The sequence below is a fragment of the Rhinopithecus roxellana genome, chromosome 20, assembly GCF_007565055.1.
Source record: "Rhinopithecus roxellana isolate Shanxi Qingling chromosome 20, ASM756505v1, whole genome shotgun sequence".
Lineage (NCBI taxonomy): Eukaryota > Metazoa > Chordata > Mammalia > Primates > Cercopithecidae > Rhinopithecus > Rhinopithecus roxellana.
This window is the reverse complement of record NC_044568.1, coordinates 55,953,318-55,973,214: the sequence shown is the minus strand read 5'-3', so window position 1 is coordinate 55,973,214 and position 19,897 is coordinate 55,953,318. Positions and strand designations below refer to the sequence as shown.

Below are 19,897 nucleotides of genomic sequence, written 5' to 3'. Positions count from 1 at the left end.
CTGCAACGAACCTATGTGTGAATGCATGTTTATAATAGAACGGTTTATATTCCTTTGGATGTATACCCAGTAATGGGATTGCTGGAAGACCCAGGTTTTAACTTCCCTGCAGTATTTAAGCATGTTGTTTATACTCTCCTCCATGGTTTGGGGTCCCCAGCCCCCATTGCTCTCCTAGTTCTCCAATCTTTCTTTCCACTTCTCCTGGATGAAACTTTGCCTCTGTCTCCCCACAAATACAAATGCTTCTGAGGGTTGCATCCCCAGACTTCCCACTCCATGTGTCTGGGGCCATACCATTTGCTCCCTATACCGAGAGTTCTCAATCCAGCTGCACATTAGAATCATTTGAAAATTACCCATGCTAGGGTCCAGGATGGGCTATGTAACTTGGCAGACCCAATGCAATATGAAAATATGGGGCCCCTAGTTTGAGTTTGGAAAATTATTAGGAATGTAAGATGGTGACAGCAGAGACTGAAACTTTCACACACGTACAGGACCCTTCTGAAGCACCAGGCCCTGTGTGACTGAACAGATCCCCCAAACCCAATTAAATCAGTCCCTAGGATAGGGTCCCAGGTATCGTTAGTTTTTAAAGCTCCCAATGTGATGCTTATGTTAGGGCAGGGCCAAAAAACACTGGTTTATACCAATAACTCCCAAATATACTAATATATTACCAACCTAACCCTTCTTCTCCACGTATACAAAGTTATCTACCAGACATCTTCCCTTATACTCCAGAAGCTTCAACATGTCAAAAACTGCTCATTTTTTTTTATTCCCTGCTGCCATTCTGCAAATCGTTCTGCTCTCCTGCATCCCACAGCTCAGACACTGGCACTACCAACTAACCAGTCATTCAAGCCCGAAACCTGTGGGTCACTGAAACCCTCAGCTTATCCTCAATCCCTGTATCCTACTGACCCTAGTCCTGTCAAGTCTACCTCCTGGGTAGTTACCTTCCAGCCCCTTCCTACCATTGCATAGCGCTATGTCTTAGCACTGCATGCACTGGACCCTCATCTTCTTCCACCTGGGCTATCCCAATGGCCTCCTTGGATATCCCAATTGGCTATCCCAGTGGCAACCCATCTTTCCTTCCCCATTACTTTCCAGAGACTAATCTTCACAGCATTCACATTTTACAATGCCATCCATCTCCTAAAATCCTTTAGACATACAGAGCCTCCATGGACTGGGGTCCTCCCATGTGGCATGCCTGTGGCGGGGAATTTGTTTTATCAGTGGTTTGCTGGTTACCTATCAGTGGTTCACTATCTAAACACCTTAACAAGGATTAGAGGTCCTTTCAGGATAATGGCTCCTGCCAAACCCTTAATCTGCAATACCTGCTGGTTCACTTAGTAAATTCTGAAGAGTTTCTGGAACAGAATGTTCTGCTTTACATCTCTGCACATCTGGCTTCCTGTTACAGGAATTCCCCTCCCACTCCTACTCCTTTTCCCTAAGACTCTTGCCTTTGTCCAGTGGCAGACTGTAATCCCACGGGAGACCTGGCTCACACATAACACCACTTGCACGGTCTTCCAGGTGTCGCAGGTTGTGTTATTCACTTACTCTTCCAGACACTCACTCATTATAGTTTTCTGTCTCCAGGATTGTGGGCTGTGGTCAACAATGCTGGGGTGCTTGGCTTTCCATCTGATGGGGAGCTTCTTCCTATGACTGACTACAAACAATGCATGGCCGTGAACTTCTTTGGAACTGTGGAGGTCACAAAGACATTTTTGCCCCTTCTTAGGAAATCCAAAGGAAGGCTGGTGAATGTCAGCAGCATGGGAGGTGAGTCAGCATTTTCATACGTGGTTATGGGGTGCCCATCACAAGACATGGCTCATGGCATTCTTTGTGGGCTGAATAAAAAAGCAGGGCATGCAAAGGCAGGGCTGGGTCAGGATTAGTCAAATTGTTTATCCCCTGTTGACTTTCACACAATAAAACCTTTCTCCTCTTCCAAATTCTTTCATGTACAAACTCTCATCTGCCTTCTAACTCATCCATTTATTACTGGGGATTTAGGGTTCATATATATCTTCATAAAGTGACTGCCAACACACAAGGTTGCTAGAATTGCACAGGAAATCTCACATTACAAATAATGTCAGCATTTCAGGCAACCTGTTTTCAACACTTCGTCAATTTAACACACTGTGTTCAGTTCCCTGTAAGCTGAGTAGGCCATACTTTCCCTCTGTTCATGCCGTCAAACACAAGCTGCCTGCTATTGTTAACCCGAAGATTATCCCCAGTGTTGAGCAGCCTCAACCAAGCTGGGTCAGGATGTGATGACACTGGATGGTTTGTCTCTCTCTGTTTCCAAGAACAAATAGTACACAACTTGAGTCAAGGGCTGAACAGTCTTGCCTTTTCATAAACAATGCCCATGTGTGTCATAGCACACCCTCTTTGCTGGGACAGACATTTTCAAACTGGGGTTCCTCAGGCTCTTATTCAGTCTGGGGAAGATCCATTGAACTGACTTTTGGGTCACTGGGTCATTGCAGAGGTGAGAGGGAAGCCAAAGGGATGGGCTCTGGACTCTAGGACCCTGCCTTCAAGTAGAGGAGTACCACTCTTCACTGTTGGATCAATTAATTCTCAGTAAAATTTCTTAAAATAAACGGTACGACTAGGCTGTTTTTGTTTGTTTGCTTGATTTTTGTGTTTTGTGCTTTTTTTTTGGTAATGTAAATATCAGTTCTAGAATGATTTGGTGGGGGAGGGAGTTCTTCGTATTTCCTAGACAAATATTGTTGTCCATCACATTCTGTTTCCTGGCTTTAACTCAGTAACGTTCTTAAAATTAACTGCTATTGTCTTTGACTACAGTCGTGGTTCGCCTGAGGCATAAGCAAAGAAGAAGGTAGGGAGAGAGAGAGGGAGAGAGGGAGAGAAAGAGAGAAAGAGAGAGTTGGGGGAGACGAAGGTTTCTCCAGGATGGTTAGGAGCCATGAGTATTATATTTTAGCTGTGTGAGAACCCTAAAGTATTTCCAATTTTCTGCTACCTTGCTGAAGCAAATGAATCCTGAGAAAACACACAGCAATATTTTCCTAATCTTTGTTCTGAACTTAGCCTTTACAATTTTGGCCTGTGTGGAAGCCTCACCTTTCTCGTTTCCCTGGAACAGTCTGGTACTTCTGGGAAAGTCACACAGACTCTTTGCCTCACTTATATAATAAATATTTACTGAAATAACAGAGTACTGCCTCCTCCTTGGCACGCTGACAAGGAGGTTTCTCTTTTCCTCTCTGTTCTCAACTTTGAGCAACACCTTCATGCATATGAGATCACTTTAGTTATTGCCAAAATGTGGAGTATGTGCTGTAGGCCCAGTGTCTGGCATGCAGCAGCAGCTCAGTTAATCAATGAAGAAAGGCAAGTGTGTGAACAAGTGAAAAATGGAAAATGGATTAATGAATGGGTAAGCAAAGAGCTTACAATACAAGGCTAGGTGTGGTGGCTCAAGGATGTAACTCCAGCACTTTGGAAGGCCAAGGCAGGAGGATTAGTTGAGCCCAGGAGTTTGATACCAGCCTGGGCAACATAGTGAGACCTTGTCTGTACAAATAAAAATCAATAAATAAAACAAACAAACGAACAAAAAAAAAAAAAAAAAAAAAAAAAGCCAGGCATGGTGGCATGTGCCTGTAGTCTCAGCTACTCAGAAGGTTGAGATGAATCAGTTGAGCCTGGGAGGTTGAGGCTACAGTGAGCTATGTTCATGCCACTGTTCATGCCTGGGTGACAGAGTGAGACCCTCTCTCAAAAAATAACTTATAATACAGAGCATACCCTTCCACATATCTTCAACTTGGCCTCTAAAGCTCTTTCTAAGCCAGAACACCTTACTCTGTTGTCATGTATTTTTATTGAAGAGAAACCCTGAACGTTAAAATAAATAATGTATTTCACTCTTATTCTCACCCTCTGGTTGTGCAAATTCATTACACCCAGCTATGTCCGTCTATTTTCTTAAGATCATCACCAAGATAACCCATCTGAAACAAAACTTGCTGTCAGCCCTCTAGAATGCCTAGAAATACAGCTAACTAGGGAGGTGAAAGATCTCTACAAGGAAAACTACAAAACGCTGCTCAAAGAAGTTGGAGATGACACAAACAAATGGAAAGACATCTCATGTTCATGGATAAGAAGAATCAATATAGTTAAAATAGCCACTCTGCCCAAAGCAATTTATAGATTCAATGCTATTCCTATTAAACTACCATTGAGGTTCTTCACAGAACTAGAAAAAAAGATTTAAAAATTCATATGGAACCAAAAAAGAGCATGAATAGGCAAGGCACCACTAATCAAAAAGAATAAAGCTGCAGGCATCACACTACCTGACTTCAAACTATAGTACAGGGCTACCTGTAAGCAAAACAGCCTGGTCCTGGTACAAAAGCAGATACAAAGATCAATGGAACAGAATACAGTACCCAGAAATAAAGCAATACACCTATGACTATCTGATCTTCAACAAACCTGACAAAAACAAGCAATGGGGGTAAGGATTCCCTATTCAATAAATGATGCTGGGGTAACTGGCTAGCCATAGGCAGAACACTGAAACTGGACCCTAACTTCTTTCTGTCCTAGTCTTTTGAGTTTCAGAGCTTTGAGTCATCTTGGATTTGTTTTTCCCCATGCCTCTCTCTTCTTTCTCCCACTGACTCACCAAGATGTATGAAGTTTTCCTCCACCACAACCAGCTTTGAACCTTCATGTCCCAGAGACACTCTAGAAATGAGTTTATTTGTAGGACTTAGAAACCACCCAATGTACTTTATAAAGCTGTTAAAACAGTAGCAAGAAATCAGAAGAGATGGGAGGCGTATGTACTCAACAGGGCCGGGAGTTTGTGTAAAGACAGAAACAAAGCACTGTCCAGAGAAGAAAAAGATATTTCATGCAAATGGAAACCAAAAAGATCAGGAGTAGCCATACTTATATCAGGAAAAATAGATTTCAAGACCAAAACCATAAAAAGAGACAAAGAAGGTCATTTTATAGTCATAAAGGTGTTCATTCAGCATGAGGATATAACCATTGTAAATATACATGCACCCAACACCAGAGCACCCAGATGTATAAAGGAAATATTATTAGAGCTAAACAGAGAGATAGACCTCAATACATTAATAGCTGGAGACTTCAATACTCCACTTTCAGCTTTGGATAGATCACCCAGGCAGAAAATCAACAAAGAAACATCAAACTTAATCTGCACTATAGACCAAATAGACCTAATTGTTATTCACAGAACATTTTATCCAAAGGCTGCAGAATACGTATTCTTCTCCTGGGCTCATGGACCATTCTCAAGGATAGACCATATGTTAGGCCACAAAACAAGTCTTAAAACATTTTAAAAAATGAAATAATATCAAGCATCTTCTCTGACCACAATGGACCAAAACTAGAAATAAAAAATAAGAGGATTTTGGAAACTATACAAGCTCATGGAAATTAAACAAGATGTTTCTGAGTGACCAGTAGGTCAATGAAAAAATTAAGAAGAAAATTTAAAAATTTCTCAAAATAAATGATAAAGGAAATCAAACATCCCAAAACCCATGGGATGTGATGAAAGTAGTACAAAGAGGGAAGTTGGTAGCTATAAGTGCCTACATTAAAAAAGTAGAAACACTTCAAGTAAACAACCTAGTGATGCATCTCAAAAAACTAGAAAAGCAAGAGCAAACCAACCTCAAAATTAGTAGAAGAAAAGAAATCATAAATATCAGAGAAGAAATATAAAAAATTGAAATGAAAACAATACAAAAGATCAACAAAACGAAAAATTGGTTTCTGGAAAAGATAAACAAAATTGACAAACGTTTAATAAGAGTAAGAACAAAAGAGAGAAGACCCAATAAAATCAGAGATGACAAAGGAGACATTACAAGCCAACACCACAGAAACTTGCAGGATCATTAGAGGCAACTATGAGTGACTAACTATATTCCAATAAATTGGAGTACCTAGAAGAGATGGATAAATTCTTACAGAAAACCTACCAAGATTGAACCATGAAGGAATCCAAAACTTGAACGGACCAATAACAAGTAATGAGTTCAAAGCTATAGTAAAAAGTCTGCAAGCAAAGAAAAGGCTGGGACCTCATGGCTTCACTGTTGAATTTTACAAAACTTTTAAAGAAGAACTAATATCAATTCTACTCAAGTATTCTGTAAAATAGTGGTGGAGGGAATACTTCCAAACTCATCCTACGAGACCTATATTGTTCTGATAGCAAAACAAGAAAATATATGTTAAAAAAAAAAAAAACAAAACAACTACAGGCCAATATACCTCATGAACGTTGATGTAAAAATCCTTAACAAAATACTAGCAAACTTAATTCAACAGCACATTAAAAAGATCATTCATTGTGACTAAGTGGGATTTATCATAGGGATGCAGAGATGGTTCAACATTTACACAAATCAATCAGAGTGATACATAATCTCAACAGAATGAAGGACAAAACCATATGATCATTTCAATTGATGCTAAGAAAAGCATCTGATAAAATTCAACATCGCTGCATGATAAAAACCCTCAATTAAAAAAAAAAAAAAAACTGTGTATAGAAGGAACACACCTCAACCTAACAAAAGCCATATACAATAGACTTATAGCTAGTATCATACTGAATGGGAACAAACTGAAATCCTTTCCTCTAAGATCTAGAACATGACAAGGATGCCCACTTTCACCACTGTTATTCTACATAATACTGGAAGTCCTGGCTAGTGCAAGCAGACAAAAGAAAGAAATAAAGAGCATCCAAGTTGGAAAGGAAGAAGTTGAATTATCCTTGTTTGCAGATGATATGATCTTAGATTTGGAAAAAACTAAAACAATTAAAACTGATAAACAAATTCAGTAAAGTTGCAGGATACAAAATCAACTACAAAAATCAGTGGCATACTTTTTTTTTTTTTTTTTTTAAGGCAGAGTCTTGCTCTGTTGCCAAGCTGGAGTGCAGTGAAGTGATCTTGGCTCACTGCAGCCTCCACCTCCTGGGTTCAGGTGATTCTCCTGCCTCAGCCTCCTGAGTAGCTGGGACTACAGGTGTGCGCCACCATGCCCAGCTATTTTTTTTTTTTTTTGTATTTTTAGTAGAGACAGAGTTTCATAATGTTGGCCAGGATGGTCTCGATCTCTTGACTTTGTGATCTGCCTGCCTCTGCCTCCCAAAGTGCTGGGATTACAGGCGTGAGTATGCTAATAGCAAACAATCAGAAAGAAAAGTCAAGAAAGTAGTTCCATTTACAATAGCTACAAATAAAATGAAATACCCAGGAATTAACCTAACCAGAGAAGTGAAAGATCTCTACAATGAAAATTATCTAATATTGATGAAAGAAATTGAAGAGGACACAAAAAAATTGAAAGATATTCCATGTCCATAAGTTGGAAAAATCAATATTTTTAAAATGTCCATACTATTCAAAGAAATCTATAGATTCAATGCAATCCCTATCCAAATACCAATGACAATCTTCACAGAAATAGAAAAAGCAATCCCAAAATTTTTATGGAACCACAAAAGACTCAGAAGAGCCAAAGATATCCTGAGCAGAAAGAACAAAACTGCAGGAATCACATTACCGGACTTCAAATTATGCTACAGAGCTGCAGTAACCAAAACAGCATGGTACTGGCATAAAAACAGACATACAGACCAACAGAACAGTGTAGAGAACCCAGAAATAAATCTACACATCTATGGTGAACTCATTTTCAACAAATGCAATAACATACACTGGGGAAAGGACAATCTATTCAATAAATGGTGCTGAGAAAATGTGACCAGATGCTGTGGCTCATGCCTGTATTCCCAGCACATAGGGAGGCCAGGTGGATTGCTTGAGCCCAGAAGTTCGAAACCAGCCTGGGCAACATGGCAAAACCCTGTCGCTACAAAAAATTAGCCAGGCATGGTGGCATGTGCCTGTAGTCCCAGCTACTCAGGAGGCTGAGGTGGGTGGATCACTTGAGCTCAGGGAGGTAGAGGCTGCAGTGAGCTATGATCACTCCATTGCACTCCAGCCTGGGTGACAGAGTGAGACCCTGTCAAAAAAAAAAAAAAAAGAAAGAAAGAAAGAAAGAGAAAACAAACTGGATATCCATATGCAAAAGAATGAAACTAGATCCCTGTCTCTCACCATATAAAAAAATCAAATCAAAATGGATTCGATACTTAAATCTAAGACCACAAACTATGAAACTATTGTACTATAAGAAAACATTAGGGAAACTCTCCAGGACATTGGAATTGGCAAAGTTTCTTGAGTAACACCCAACAAGCACAGGCAAATGAGATCACATCAAGTTAAAAAGCTTCTGCACAGCAAAGGATATAATCAACAAAGTGAAGAGACAAGCCACAGAATGGGAGAAAATATTTGCAAACTACCCATTTGACAAGGACTTAATAACCAGAAAATATAAGGAGCTCAAACAACTCTACAGGGAAAAATCAAATAATCTCACTTAAAATGTACAAAAGATCTGAACAGGCATTTCTCAAAAGAAGACAAGACATACAAATAGCAAACAAGCATATGAAAAGGTGCTCAATATCACTGATCATCAGAGAAATGCAAATCAAAATTACAATGAGATATGATCTCACCCCAGGAAAAATGACTTTCATCCAAAAGTGAGGCAATAGCAAATGCTGGTAAGGATGTGGAGAAAGAGAACCCTTGTACACTGTTGGTGGGGGTGTAAATTAGTACAACTGCTATGGAGAACAGCTCTAAAAATAGAGCTGCCATATTATCCAGCAATTCCACTGCTAGGTATGTACCCACAAGAAAGGAAATCAATATATCAAAAAGATATCTGCACTCCTATGTGTGTTGCAGCACTGTTCACTATAGCCAACATTTGAAAGTCACCTAAGTGTCCATCAACAGATAAGTGGATAAAGAAAATGTGGTACATATACACACAATGGAGTCCTATTCAGCCATATAAAAGAATGAGATATTGTCATTTGCAATAACGTGGATGGAACTGGAAGTCATTATATTAAGTGAAATAACATAATGAGCATAAAGACAAACTTCACCGTGCCCAGTGTCTGTAATCCCAGCACTTTGGGAGGCCGAGACGGGCGGATCACGAGGTCAGGAGATCGAGACCATCCTGGCTAAAACCCGGGAGGCGGAGCTTGCAGTGAGCTGAGATCCGGCCACTGCACTCCAGCCTGGGCGACAGAGCGAGCCTCCGTCCCCGCCAAAAACAAACAAACAAACAAAAAAAACAAATAAAAAAAACAAAAAAACAACAACAAAAAAGACAAACTTCACATATTCTCATTTATTTGTGGGAGCTAAATTGAACTCATGGAGATAGAGCAGAATGATGGTTACCAGAGGCTGGGAAGAGCAGTGGAGAGAACTAAGGAGGGGGCAGTAGGAATGGTTAATGGGTACAAAAAATAGTTAGAAAGAATGAGTAAGATCTAGTATTTGATAGCACAACAGAGTGACAATAGTCAATAATAATTTAATTGTACATTTAAAAATAACTAAAAGAGTATAACTGGATTGTGTGTAACACAAAGGATAAACGCTTAAGGTGATGGAGACCCCATTTGCCCTGGTGTGATTGTTATGCATTGCATACTTGTATCAAAACATCTCATGTAGCCCATAAATATATACACTGACTATGTACCCACAAAATATTAAAAATTAAAGAAACAAAGCTCTGAAACGATCAGTTTTCCTCTGTGTTAGTTTGCTAGGGCTACCATAAGAAAATACAACAGACAGGGTGTCCTAAAAAAACAGGAATTTTTTTTCTCATAGTTCTGGAGGCTGGAAGTCCAAGACCAAGTTGTTGGCAGGGTTGGTTTCTCCTGAGCTTTCTCTTCTCGGCTTTCAGATGACCACCTTTTTGCTGTGTCCTCACATGGTCATCTCTCTGTCTGTTGCACCCCTGGTGTCTCTTCCTCTTCTTATAAGAATGGCAGTCATACTGAATTAGGGCCCCACTCTTATGATCCCATTTAACTATAATCATCTTTTTAAAGGTTCTATCTTCAAATACAGTCACGTTCTAAGACACTGGAGGTTAGGACTGCAACATATAAACTTTTCTGTGTGGTGGGGGGAACCATTCAGTCCATAACACCGTAATTGATAAGGAACAGGGGAATTCAGCAGAGAACACAGTAAGGGACTCTCTAGCACTTACTGGAGAGTTTTGTGAAACAATAGAAAAGATTTTGAACTGGAAAAGAAAAAACTAGAATGTAACGCAAGGATTAGAAAAGTCAAGGTATGTGTAAAAGGCAATATGTAACCAACAAATCCACAGAAATTAACATCTAATGTGATGCTGACTTGTTGAAATATCTTTGGCAAAATTAATGGAATAGCAGTTTTGGAAAACGTGCTTATTTGGGAGTTCATTGCTGTTACTTTCACTTTGAAGCAAGGTGCATGGAGGCAGAGAGGCAGTCAGTCACTAATAAGGGTTCCAGAAGAAGCACGTGGTTGCCCTGACCCACCAGATTGTCTTGAGTCTAGCACCTCTGTCACCTTCTGAATGACAAGAATTTTGGTGGCATAGATTTATCATGGAACTTTGCACCAGTCAGGAAAAACTGAGCTGGAATTGATGACTCTGTTTCAGTTATTCATTGCTGCAGAGTAAATAACCATGAAGAAACTATCTCAGGCTGCTGTGAGTAGGCAGCTGGTCTGGGAGGCAGAATAAGGGGTCCTCAGAGACATACATGTCTCAGTGTCTGCAACCTGTGAGCCTGTTACCTCACATGGCAAATGGGACTGTGCACGTGTGATTGAGTGAAGGATCTTGAGATGAGGAGGTTATCCTGGATATTCTGGATGGATCTGATGCAATCACAAGGGTCCTTATAAGAAACAGGCATGAGGGTCAGAGTCAGAGAGAAACTGGAAGATGGTACCCAGCTGGCTTTGAAGATGGAGGAAGGGGCCAGAAACCAAGGAATGCAGGTGGCTTCTAGGAGCTGGAAAAGTTAAGGGAAGCTGGAAAAGTTAAGGGAACTAGTTCTCCCCGAGAGCCTCCAGAAGGAGCATGACCCTGCTGACTCCTTGATTTTATCATAAGATAATAAATTTGTAATGTTTAAACTGCTAGGTTTGTAGTAATCTGTTATAGCAGCTGTGGGAAAATAATGTGTCTGGTTTGACTTTAAACGAGCTCTGATTTACAACAAATCACATGCACCTAATTACCGATTCCAAACATTTTTCTTTTTTCCCTCGAATTTAAACTTCATTCCTCCCAATCTTATGTAATTCAGGTCTCCATGAACACTTTCTCCTCATTCTTTACACCATGTTGAAGGAACACTTAGCACTTTATCGTGTTCCAAAAAGGCAGAGCCAACTCCAGAAAATGCAGATTTTACTGGAGATTCCATATACCACAAAGCACCATTTAATGCAAATTCCCTTTAGATTTTTTTTTTTCCTCCTTCCGAAGGTGTTCAGTTGCCAGCCACCTCACCCTGGTTACTTCCCCCTCCCTGTCCTTCCTGGTTCCCAAATCTCCGTGGTTTCTTTCCTTATCTTTCCCTCTCCTTCCTTCCCCCATAACCACACGTTCATATCACATCCACCTACTCTTAGCTGCTCAATAAACTAAACACTTCCATTGGATCTGCCCTCCTTGGAAGGCAAGAGGTGTGCAGAATAGAAGAAAAAATTATAGCAAATCGTGTTTGCTGTTTATTTCTCTGCTCTATTCCCCTCCTCTCTGGAACTCTCACAAACAAACTGAAGCTGTCCCGCATGAACTTCCCTAACTTCTCCTCGTTCCTTCTGTTGTCACTCATTCTCCTCTTCAGCCTTTCCTCCTGCTTCCTCCCGACTAACTCCTTCTCTCTCCCTGGGCCTTTCATTCTACCCCAGGCTATGTTCTAAGAATGATTCCTCCCCAGACTCTCAATCCTTTTCTCCTTGAGCTGGGCTGGGAGCCAGGAGGGCGGGGCTCTCCTCTCCACTTCCTGGTTGGGTGACACTCCTGGAAAACCCGAGGTCCTATAGCTTCTCTAAGCTCCACTTTTGTCCCCTTAAAGGCAATAAGAGTGGATGAATAAGAGGAGGAAATAAGACCACATAGGGGCATTCTGAGGCTTAAATAAAAGAATCCTCATAAAGTTCTTAGCATAGATGCTCATGTGTAGTATGTCTTCCCTGAAGGCTATGAGTTATTATTATTTTTATTAATGGACACTGCCCCGCACTTGTTTATTTTTTAATTTTAATTTTAAATTCTGAGGTACATGTATTTTCCATTGCAGCCCTATTCACAACAGCAAAGACATGGAATCAACCCAAATGCCCATCGATGATAGATTAAAGAAAATGTGGTACATATACAGCATGGAATACTATACAGGCATAAAAAGGAATGAGATCATGTCCTTTGCAGGGACATGGATGGAGCTGGAATCCATTATCCTTAGCAACCTAACGCAGGCACAGAAAACCAAATACCTCACGTCCTCACTTGTAAGTGGGAGCTGAACAGTGAGAGCTTCTTTTACCCTTTTCCCCTGAGCTCCTTCAAAAGCTAGGTGACTTGCAGCCTCTACTTCTCGACAACCTTATTAACCCATTAAAGTTTGGCTCCTTTGTTTTCTGTTAAAGACTGCTCAGTTCCCTGTGCCCACTGGCCACTTCTTACCCTCCTTGCTGTCTCTATCAGGCAGAATTTCCACGCCCTCTCCTGACCTTCTACCTGGTTGTCCAGCCTCAGTGAGAAGTTCCATGTGCCTCTCATTTGGGCAGAGGCAGCTAGAGTTGGAACGTACACATTGCTTAAAAGGATGTTTGTCTGAAAGTTGAAACTCCCAAAACGTTCTCCTCAATAGGGTTCTTTGCAGCTTTTTGAATATGCATATGAGTATAACCACATTTTAAAAATCCATTCATCAGTTGATGGACATTTAGCTTCTTTCCAATTCTGGGCTATTATGAATAATGCTTCTCTGAATATTTTTTGTGCAAGTTTTTATGTGGACACTGTAAATTTTATGTAAGGGTTAGCTATTATTTCTATCACTTTCTGTGTCCTTGGGAAAGTCACTTAAACTCTCTACACTTTAGTGTTTTCATTTTTTAAAATGAGGTTCCTGAGGATAACACTAGAATCTACCTCCTGTGACAGCTGTGACCATTAAATACATTTAGAGCTGATGTTAAAACACTCAGAACAGTGCTTGGCATGTAGTAGATATCTAATAAATATTAAGAGTTATTATGAGGGATCCACTACATTTCAGGCATTTGTTGAATGCTCTCAGGTATGTGACCCCAATAACCTCTGTAATGTTGCTATCCTCATTTTGCAGTTATAAAAACCAAAGTCAGAAGGATTCAGTGACTGGTCTGTAAGCTACAACTTGAACTTGAACTTGAGTTTCATATTCTGACTCACTAAGCCACCTCCTTCCCTGGTGACTCAGTGTAACCATATGTTACCACCGCATCAAACACAAGGCCAAAGGGTCTCAGATGCTCTTCCCAGTGGTACCTTATTGGCCATTTTTTGCTTTCTACCAGCTCCACTGTTAGATGCTTGTTCCAGTCTAACTCCCATTCTTGTGTGGAAATAAAGTCAACATAACCCATGTCTTCTCAATACACTCCTACGGGTGGGAAGTTCCAGGAGTGGGATGGGGAGAAACATTACTTCTTTAAGTTCTTCTCTAAGAAATGCAATCTAGAGTCAACCATGTCCTTCCCTCCGATGTCTTTCCCTCCTACATATTCCATCCCTAAAGAAAGGAACACGAAAGGGAAAGAGTAAGATACATCATGTAGGAATACAGGTAAGAATCTTCTAGGATGCCAGGCAAGCAGAATGAAGACAGACTGCCCGGGTTTTAATCCTGTCTTTACCAATGACAACTGCATGACCTTGGGAACAGTTCTGAACCTCTGAGTTGCAGCCTCCTCATTTTAAGATGAGGATAATAGTAACTGCTTCTTCTGGGGACCATGGAGAGATGAGATGAAATAACGCATGTTTAAGCATCAATCTTGAGCTTGGCATGCAGTGAATGGCCCAGTGGCATTGACAACCCAAAAACCATCAACCACGAGGATCTGGGGCAGCAGCTGACAGTCTGTGTGCCTGTAGCTTCTTAATCTGCCAGCTGCTGGTACAACTGCCTCTGACTGTGACACCGAGTAACCCTTCATCCTCTGCCCCATCACTTACTAGCTCCTGAAGAGGTGACCCCAACAGGTTACTCCTTCCAGATTTGACCATGTCTACTACAGGAGACTTGTCCCCATTGTAATAACATGTTGATTATCCCTCCCACACAAATATCATAGCTCTTTAACACAAATCCCAGCAAGGCAGTTAGATAAATATTTAACCAAGGATCAGAGGCACGGGAGGCAACTCTGACGGTACAAAGGGCAGTTGGAAAAACTTTTGTTTGAGAGGCCTAAAAGCGCCAGTTTTCCTCTTCAGAAATGTTCGCGTAAACACTCGTGTGCAATTGCATGTTATGCTTGAAAACAAGCCCTTCTAAAATGACCCAGGCCTCAGAGATTTTGTGTCATTTTGGCTTAAATCTTGCTCTTCGATTACTAGCTGGGTGACCTGGGTCAGGTCACCTTACTTGTCTGTCTCTATCTTCAAATGATGGTCATGTAGCACCTGAGTCCAGGGCAATATTTCTCAACCTTGGCACTACTGGCATTTTGGTGGGGAGAATTCTTTCTGTAAGGGGACTGTCCTGTGCATTATGGAGTGTTAACGGCATATGTGTCCCTGACCCATTAGACAATAGTAGCACCCACCCCTAGTTGTGACACATCTTCAGATACTTCCCATGATCACTGGGGTACAAAATCACCCCCAATTGAAAACCTCTGATCTTGGCTGCAGATTTAAATGCATCGCGTGTTCTGAGTGCTTAGCACAGTCACTGGTTTATAGGAAGTACCCGAGTCAAAGGGACCTCTTGACTGAGAGATAGTAATCACAGTTGTCTGCCACATCAAGCTGTTTTTTTGTTGTTGTTTTTTTAGTTTTCATATTTTTATTTTTTTAACCTAGTATTAGAGGAAGTGGGAAACAACTCTAATGGTACAAAGGACAGTTGGAAAATTGTTCTGTTTGAGGCCCAAAACCTTTTTCAGGCCCTCATGCTATGCTTGAATAAGAAGAGTTGAAAATAAAGCCCTCTAAAACAGATCTCCCTATGTTGCCCAGGCTGGAGTACAGTGGCATGATTGTAGCTTATATAACCTTGAACTCTTGGGCTCAAGCAATAATCCCACTTCACTTTCCTGAGTAGCTGGGAATACAGGCATATGCCATCACATCCGCTTATTTATTTTGCCATAGGGTCTCACTGTGTTGCCTAGGATGGTCTTGAACTCCTGGCTTCAAATAATCCTCTTGTCTTGGCCTCCCAGTGTGTTGGGATCATAGGCATGAGCTACTGAGTCCAGCCCAAGCTGTTTAAAATACATCAAAATTACTTTACACCAAAGCAAGCAATCTTAGAGATTCTTACAAGTCTACAAATTAAAGGATCTAATGAAGTTCACAGTTTCAGCCTTGAGATCTGTCTCAGTCTAGACTGTGGGATCATTCCTGGACTTTTCCTTGCTGAGCCAGCTGCCTTAAAAGAATCATTTGGCAAGTCATTCAGCCAGTCCCTCAGTTGCTCAGTGGCAAAACAGGAAGCCAAGGCTGAGATTTTCTTCCCTGACACTCTGCAGGGCTCTTGTGGGACAAGGGGGAAGGTGGGTAGAGCAAGACTGAGTGAACTTCCTCGTGCTGGGTTGTGTGAGAGATTTACATGCCTACATGTAAATTGAACCCTGCAAGAACTGCCAATATTAGACCATGTCTTACCTATGAAATGGCAGTATTGTATGGTTCAACCTCAAAGATCCAATCTTGCCATTAATGTTTAAGATGACATAAGATGAGATAAATATAGGTGTCCAAGGTGTCCATTCTAACATCCACAGAATGCAGATATTAATTAATTTTCTAGATCAAGCACTCTGTAACCCAAGTTTGTATAGCTGGTAAGTGATAAACTCAGGATTTGAACCAGGGTCTGTTTTACTCCAAGTACTATGTGCTTTCTACTTTTCCAGGCTGTTAAGCAAGAACATGTAAAATAAGCAGGGGCATAAATAAGCAGGGGCATACAAACCCTAACTCTGGTCTGTTTAAATGGTAATTAGGAAGTGTTGGCAATTTAGGGCTATCTCTTACTCCATTGCTTCTCAACACTGACATATGTGGGCATCACTTGGAGATCTTGCTAAAAGGCAGAATCTGACTGGATTGGTCTGGGTGGGGCCTAACATTCTGCAAATCTATAACTAGTTCCTGAGTGATGTTGGTGGTACTAATCCTCAGACCACATTTTCAAGCTTTAGCTGCATCACCATCACCAGAGGCCTTCTAAATACACAATGGCTGGAAATCAAATCTCAATACGATAACATACCTCCTAAGATGGCCGTAATGAAAAACCACCATAATATAACATACACCCTAAGATGGCTATAATAATAATAATAAAACACAGAAAAAAACACATGTTGGTGAGAATGTGGAGAAATTGGAACCCTCTTATACTACTGGTAGAAATATAAAATGGTTCAGCGGATGTGGAAAACATTTGGCAGTTCCTCAATAAGTTAAACTTAGAATTACTGTGTGACCTAGCAATTCTACTCCTAGGTGTATATGTAAGAGATAGAAAACAGGTGTTCAAACAAAAACTTGTACATAGATGGGCATAGCAACATTATTCATATAGCCAAAGGTATAAACAAAGGTATAACAATTCAAGTATACATAAACGGGTCACTGGATAAATAAAATGTGGCATATCCATATAAAGGAATAGTTTTCAGCTTTACAAAGAGTGAAGTACTGATACATGCTACAACATGAATGAACCTTGAAAACATGATGCTTACAATTCTTTTGTAAGCTTCAGAATGGTAACTTCAAATCCCTTATTTTTAGCCCACTGTCAACAATATACCACAATGTAAAGGAAAGAAAATGACCACCAGAATAATCAACAAAATGAATGCTGAATTTATTCCCTTGCCAGGTAAGGGAACACAGCCCAGGGAACAAATTGACTGAATAGTTCACAGAGGCATGTGGGGGAATATGACTTAGAAGAGGGGGGATGATTTTCATGCCTATGCTAAGTAAGGATAGAATGTGTGCAGTCTAGGTATAGGAAGAGTGGAAAGAGTCCATAGTTCTGTACCTTATTGGTTAAGACAGGTCCTGTTGTTGACTACGTATGTTAGTCTGCTTAGACTGCCACAATAAAATATCACGAATCGTGTGGCCTAAACAACATAAATTTATTTTCTCACAGTTATGCAGTTTAGTAAGTACCAGATCAAAATGCCAGCATGGTTGCTTTTCTGGTGAGGGCTTTATTCCTGGTTTACAGACAGCTACCTTCTTGCTGTGTCCTCACATAACCCTTCCTTGGTGCATGTTCAAGGAGAGAGTGTGAAGTGTCTGGTGTCTCTTCTTATAAGGACACTAATTCTGTTGGATCAGGGGCCTCATCTTTCTGATCTCATTTAACTTTACTTTTTTAGAGTCCTCATTTCCAAATACAGCTATCCTGAGGATTAGGGCTTTGAGATAGGAATTTTTTGGAAACACAAACATTAAGTGAATAACAAGGGGTGTTCTCTTAAGTTACCTAATATTAGGTTATTCAAAGTGTCTGAGTAATGCGAGAGGAATAAGTTACATAGATCTGCTATACAACATTGTGCCAATAGTTAACAATGCTGTATTGCACACTTAAAAAAATTGTTACGAAGGTAGAACTCATATTAAGTGTTTTTACCTTGATAAAATTAAAAGTTAAATTAAAAAATTAAAGGCTGTAACTGGACAGACAATGAAGGGGTATGTAAGGTCAGAAAGCCTTGAGACACAGTGGCTCTTAATCAGCAACCATGGACACCTATATTTATCTCATCTTACGTCATCTTAAGCATTAACAGCAAGATTGGATCTATGAGGTTGAACCATATAATACTGCCATTTCATAGGTAAGACATGGTCTAATATTGGCAGTTCTTGCAGCATTCAAAATAATGCAAAAGACAAATGAGTTTTAAATGTTTGATTCAAAGCACCCTTTTTGTTTAGATTGTTAATGTGGTATATGATCTACTCTCAACAAACTTCATATGTCATACTCATTGTCTTAGTCTGTTTTGTGTTGCTATAACAGGATACTACAGACTGGGTAATTTATAATGAACAGAAATTATTGGCTCTTTGTTCTAGAGGCTGGGAAGTCCAAGATCAAAGGGGTGGCATCTCATGAGGGTCTTTTGCTATGTTATTCCACAGCAGAAGGTAGAAGGGCAAGAGAGAATGAGAAAGAGAAAGAGAGTGAAAGGGGGCCAAACTCCCCCTTTTATGATGAACTCACTCTCAAGATAATGGCATTAATCTATTCACCCCATCCTCAAGGCCTAATCACCTCTTGGTACACCCCACCTCCTAACACTGGGGAGGTGTTGCATTGGGGATTAAGTTTCAACTTACGCTTTTGGAGGGACACATTCAAACCACAGCACTTATCCATAAGGCAGTGCATTATCACGAAAGCTCATGTGCACAAATATGTGACAAAACCCTAATGTAATAGTTCAAGATTTAATATGCAAAAGATTACTTGAATAAGTATTAAGTGCAGATTCTGATTCAGTGGGTCCAGGGTGGCTCTTAGTAATCTACATAATAAACAACAGTTGCTGGAGATTCTGAAGCAGGTGCACTTATTACTCTAAGAAACCGTGAACATATGGAGCCTTTTGGGCTATTAAGATATTATTTTGAAAAGCCTAGGTAGCACTAATACTAGGAAGCCCTTACATGGAGCTTACTTTGTGCCAGGCACTATTCTAATATATTATTAATTTAACTTTCACAACGATCCTATGATGCTTGTACTATCACTATTCTTACTTTGCAAATAAAAAGGCAGAGGCCAAATATAAAGCGACTCTCCTGATAACAGGTGGCTAATCAATGGTCGAGCTAGGATTTGAATGCAGTCAGTGTTGGCTCCTCTGCTCACCTGTTTGCCTTCTATCTGACCAACCTTCATCATCTGTAAAGGTCGTGGAGAAGTGAGAACTCTGGCTAACCCCATAAACTGGGGTTGCCACACAGCCCACACTGTGACTTTGAACAAGTTGCTTTAACTTCTTTGGCCTCTCTTACTAGTAATAGATAGGAGTTGGATTTCAAACACTAAGATTTCATGAAACTATAAATCACTTACATAAAAATCCGCTGGCCATCTGCGGCAAGATTAACCAGTTTAATGAGACCCTGCTTGATGCCAGACATTGTGTTAAAATTATATCAGTTAAGCCTTGGGACATTTTGTTTTAAGTGACAGGGCCAAACTCCAACTTAGCTTAAACCAAAAATGGAAGAGGAGTTTACTAGCTCGCCAATTGTCTGAGAGACAACAAATTACTAGCTCACCAATTGTCTGAGAGAGAGAATAAATAAGCTCAATGGTATCTCTTCTTAAAAGGGCACTAATCCCTCTCATCACGAGGGCTCCACCCTCAGGACTTAATTACCTTCCAAAGGCCCCATCTCCAAATACCATCACACTAGGAGTTTGGGCTTCAAAATATGAGTTTTGACGGGGGTGGGCACAACATTCATAGCACCCCCACCTTTCAGGTCACCACTGATCTGTTTCACTAGAGATTAATTTGCTAGAACTTTATATGAAGGGAATTATACCAAAGAGTACACACCCTTTTTGTTTGGCTCT

The 19,897-nt window shown here is 40.4% G+C and overlaps 1 protein-coding gene across 1 annotated transcript in view; it reads left to right on the top strand.

The window, feature by feature from the left end:
• Positions 1–19,897, top strand: part of HSD17B2 (hydroxysteroid 17-beta dehydrogenase 2) — a 64,320-nt gene that overhangs the window by 35,235 nt on the left and 9,188 nt on the right. Inside the window, exon 3 of the mRNA XM_010375142.2 lies at positions 1,624–1,809. Within this exon, the coding sequence (XP_010373444.2) occupies positions 1,624–1,809 (186 nt within the window). The remainder of the gene's footprint in view (positions 1–1,623; positions 1,810–19,897) is intronic.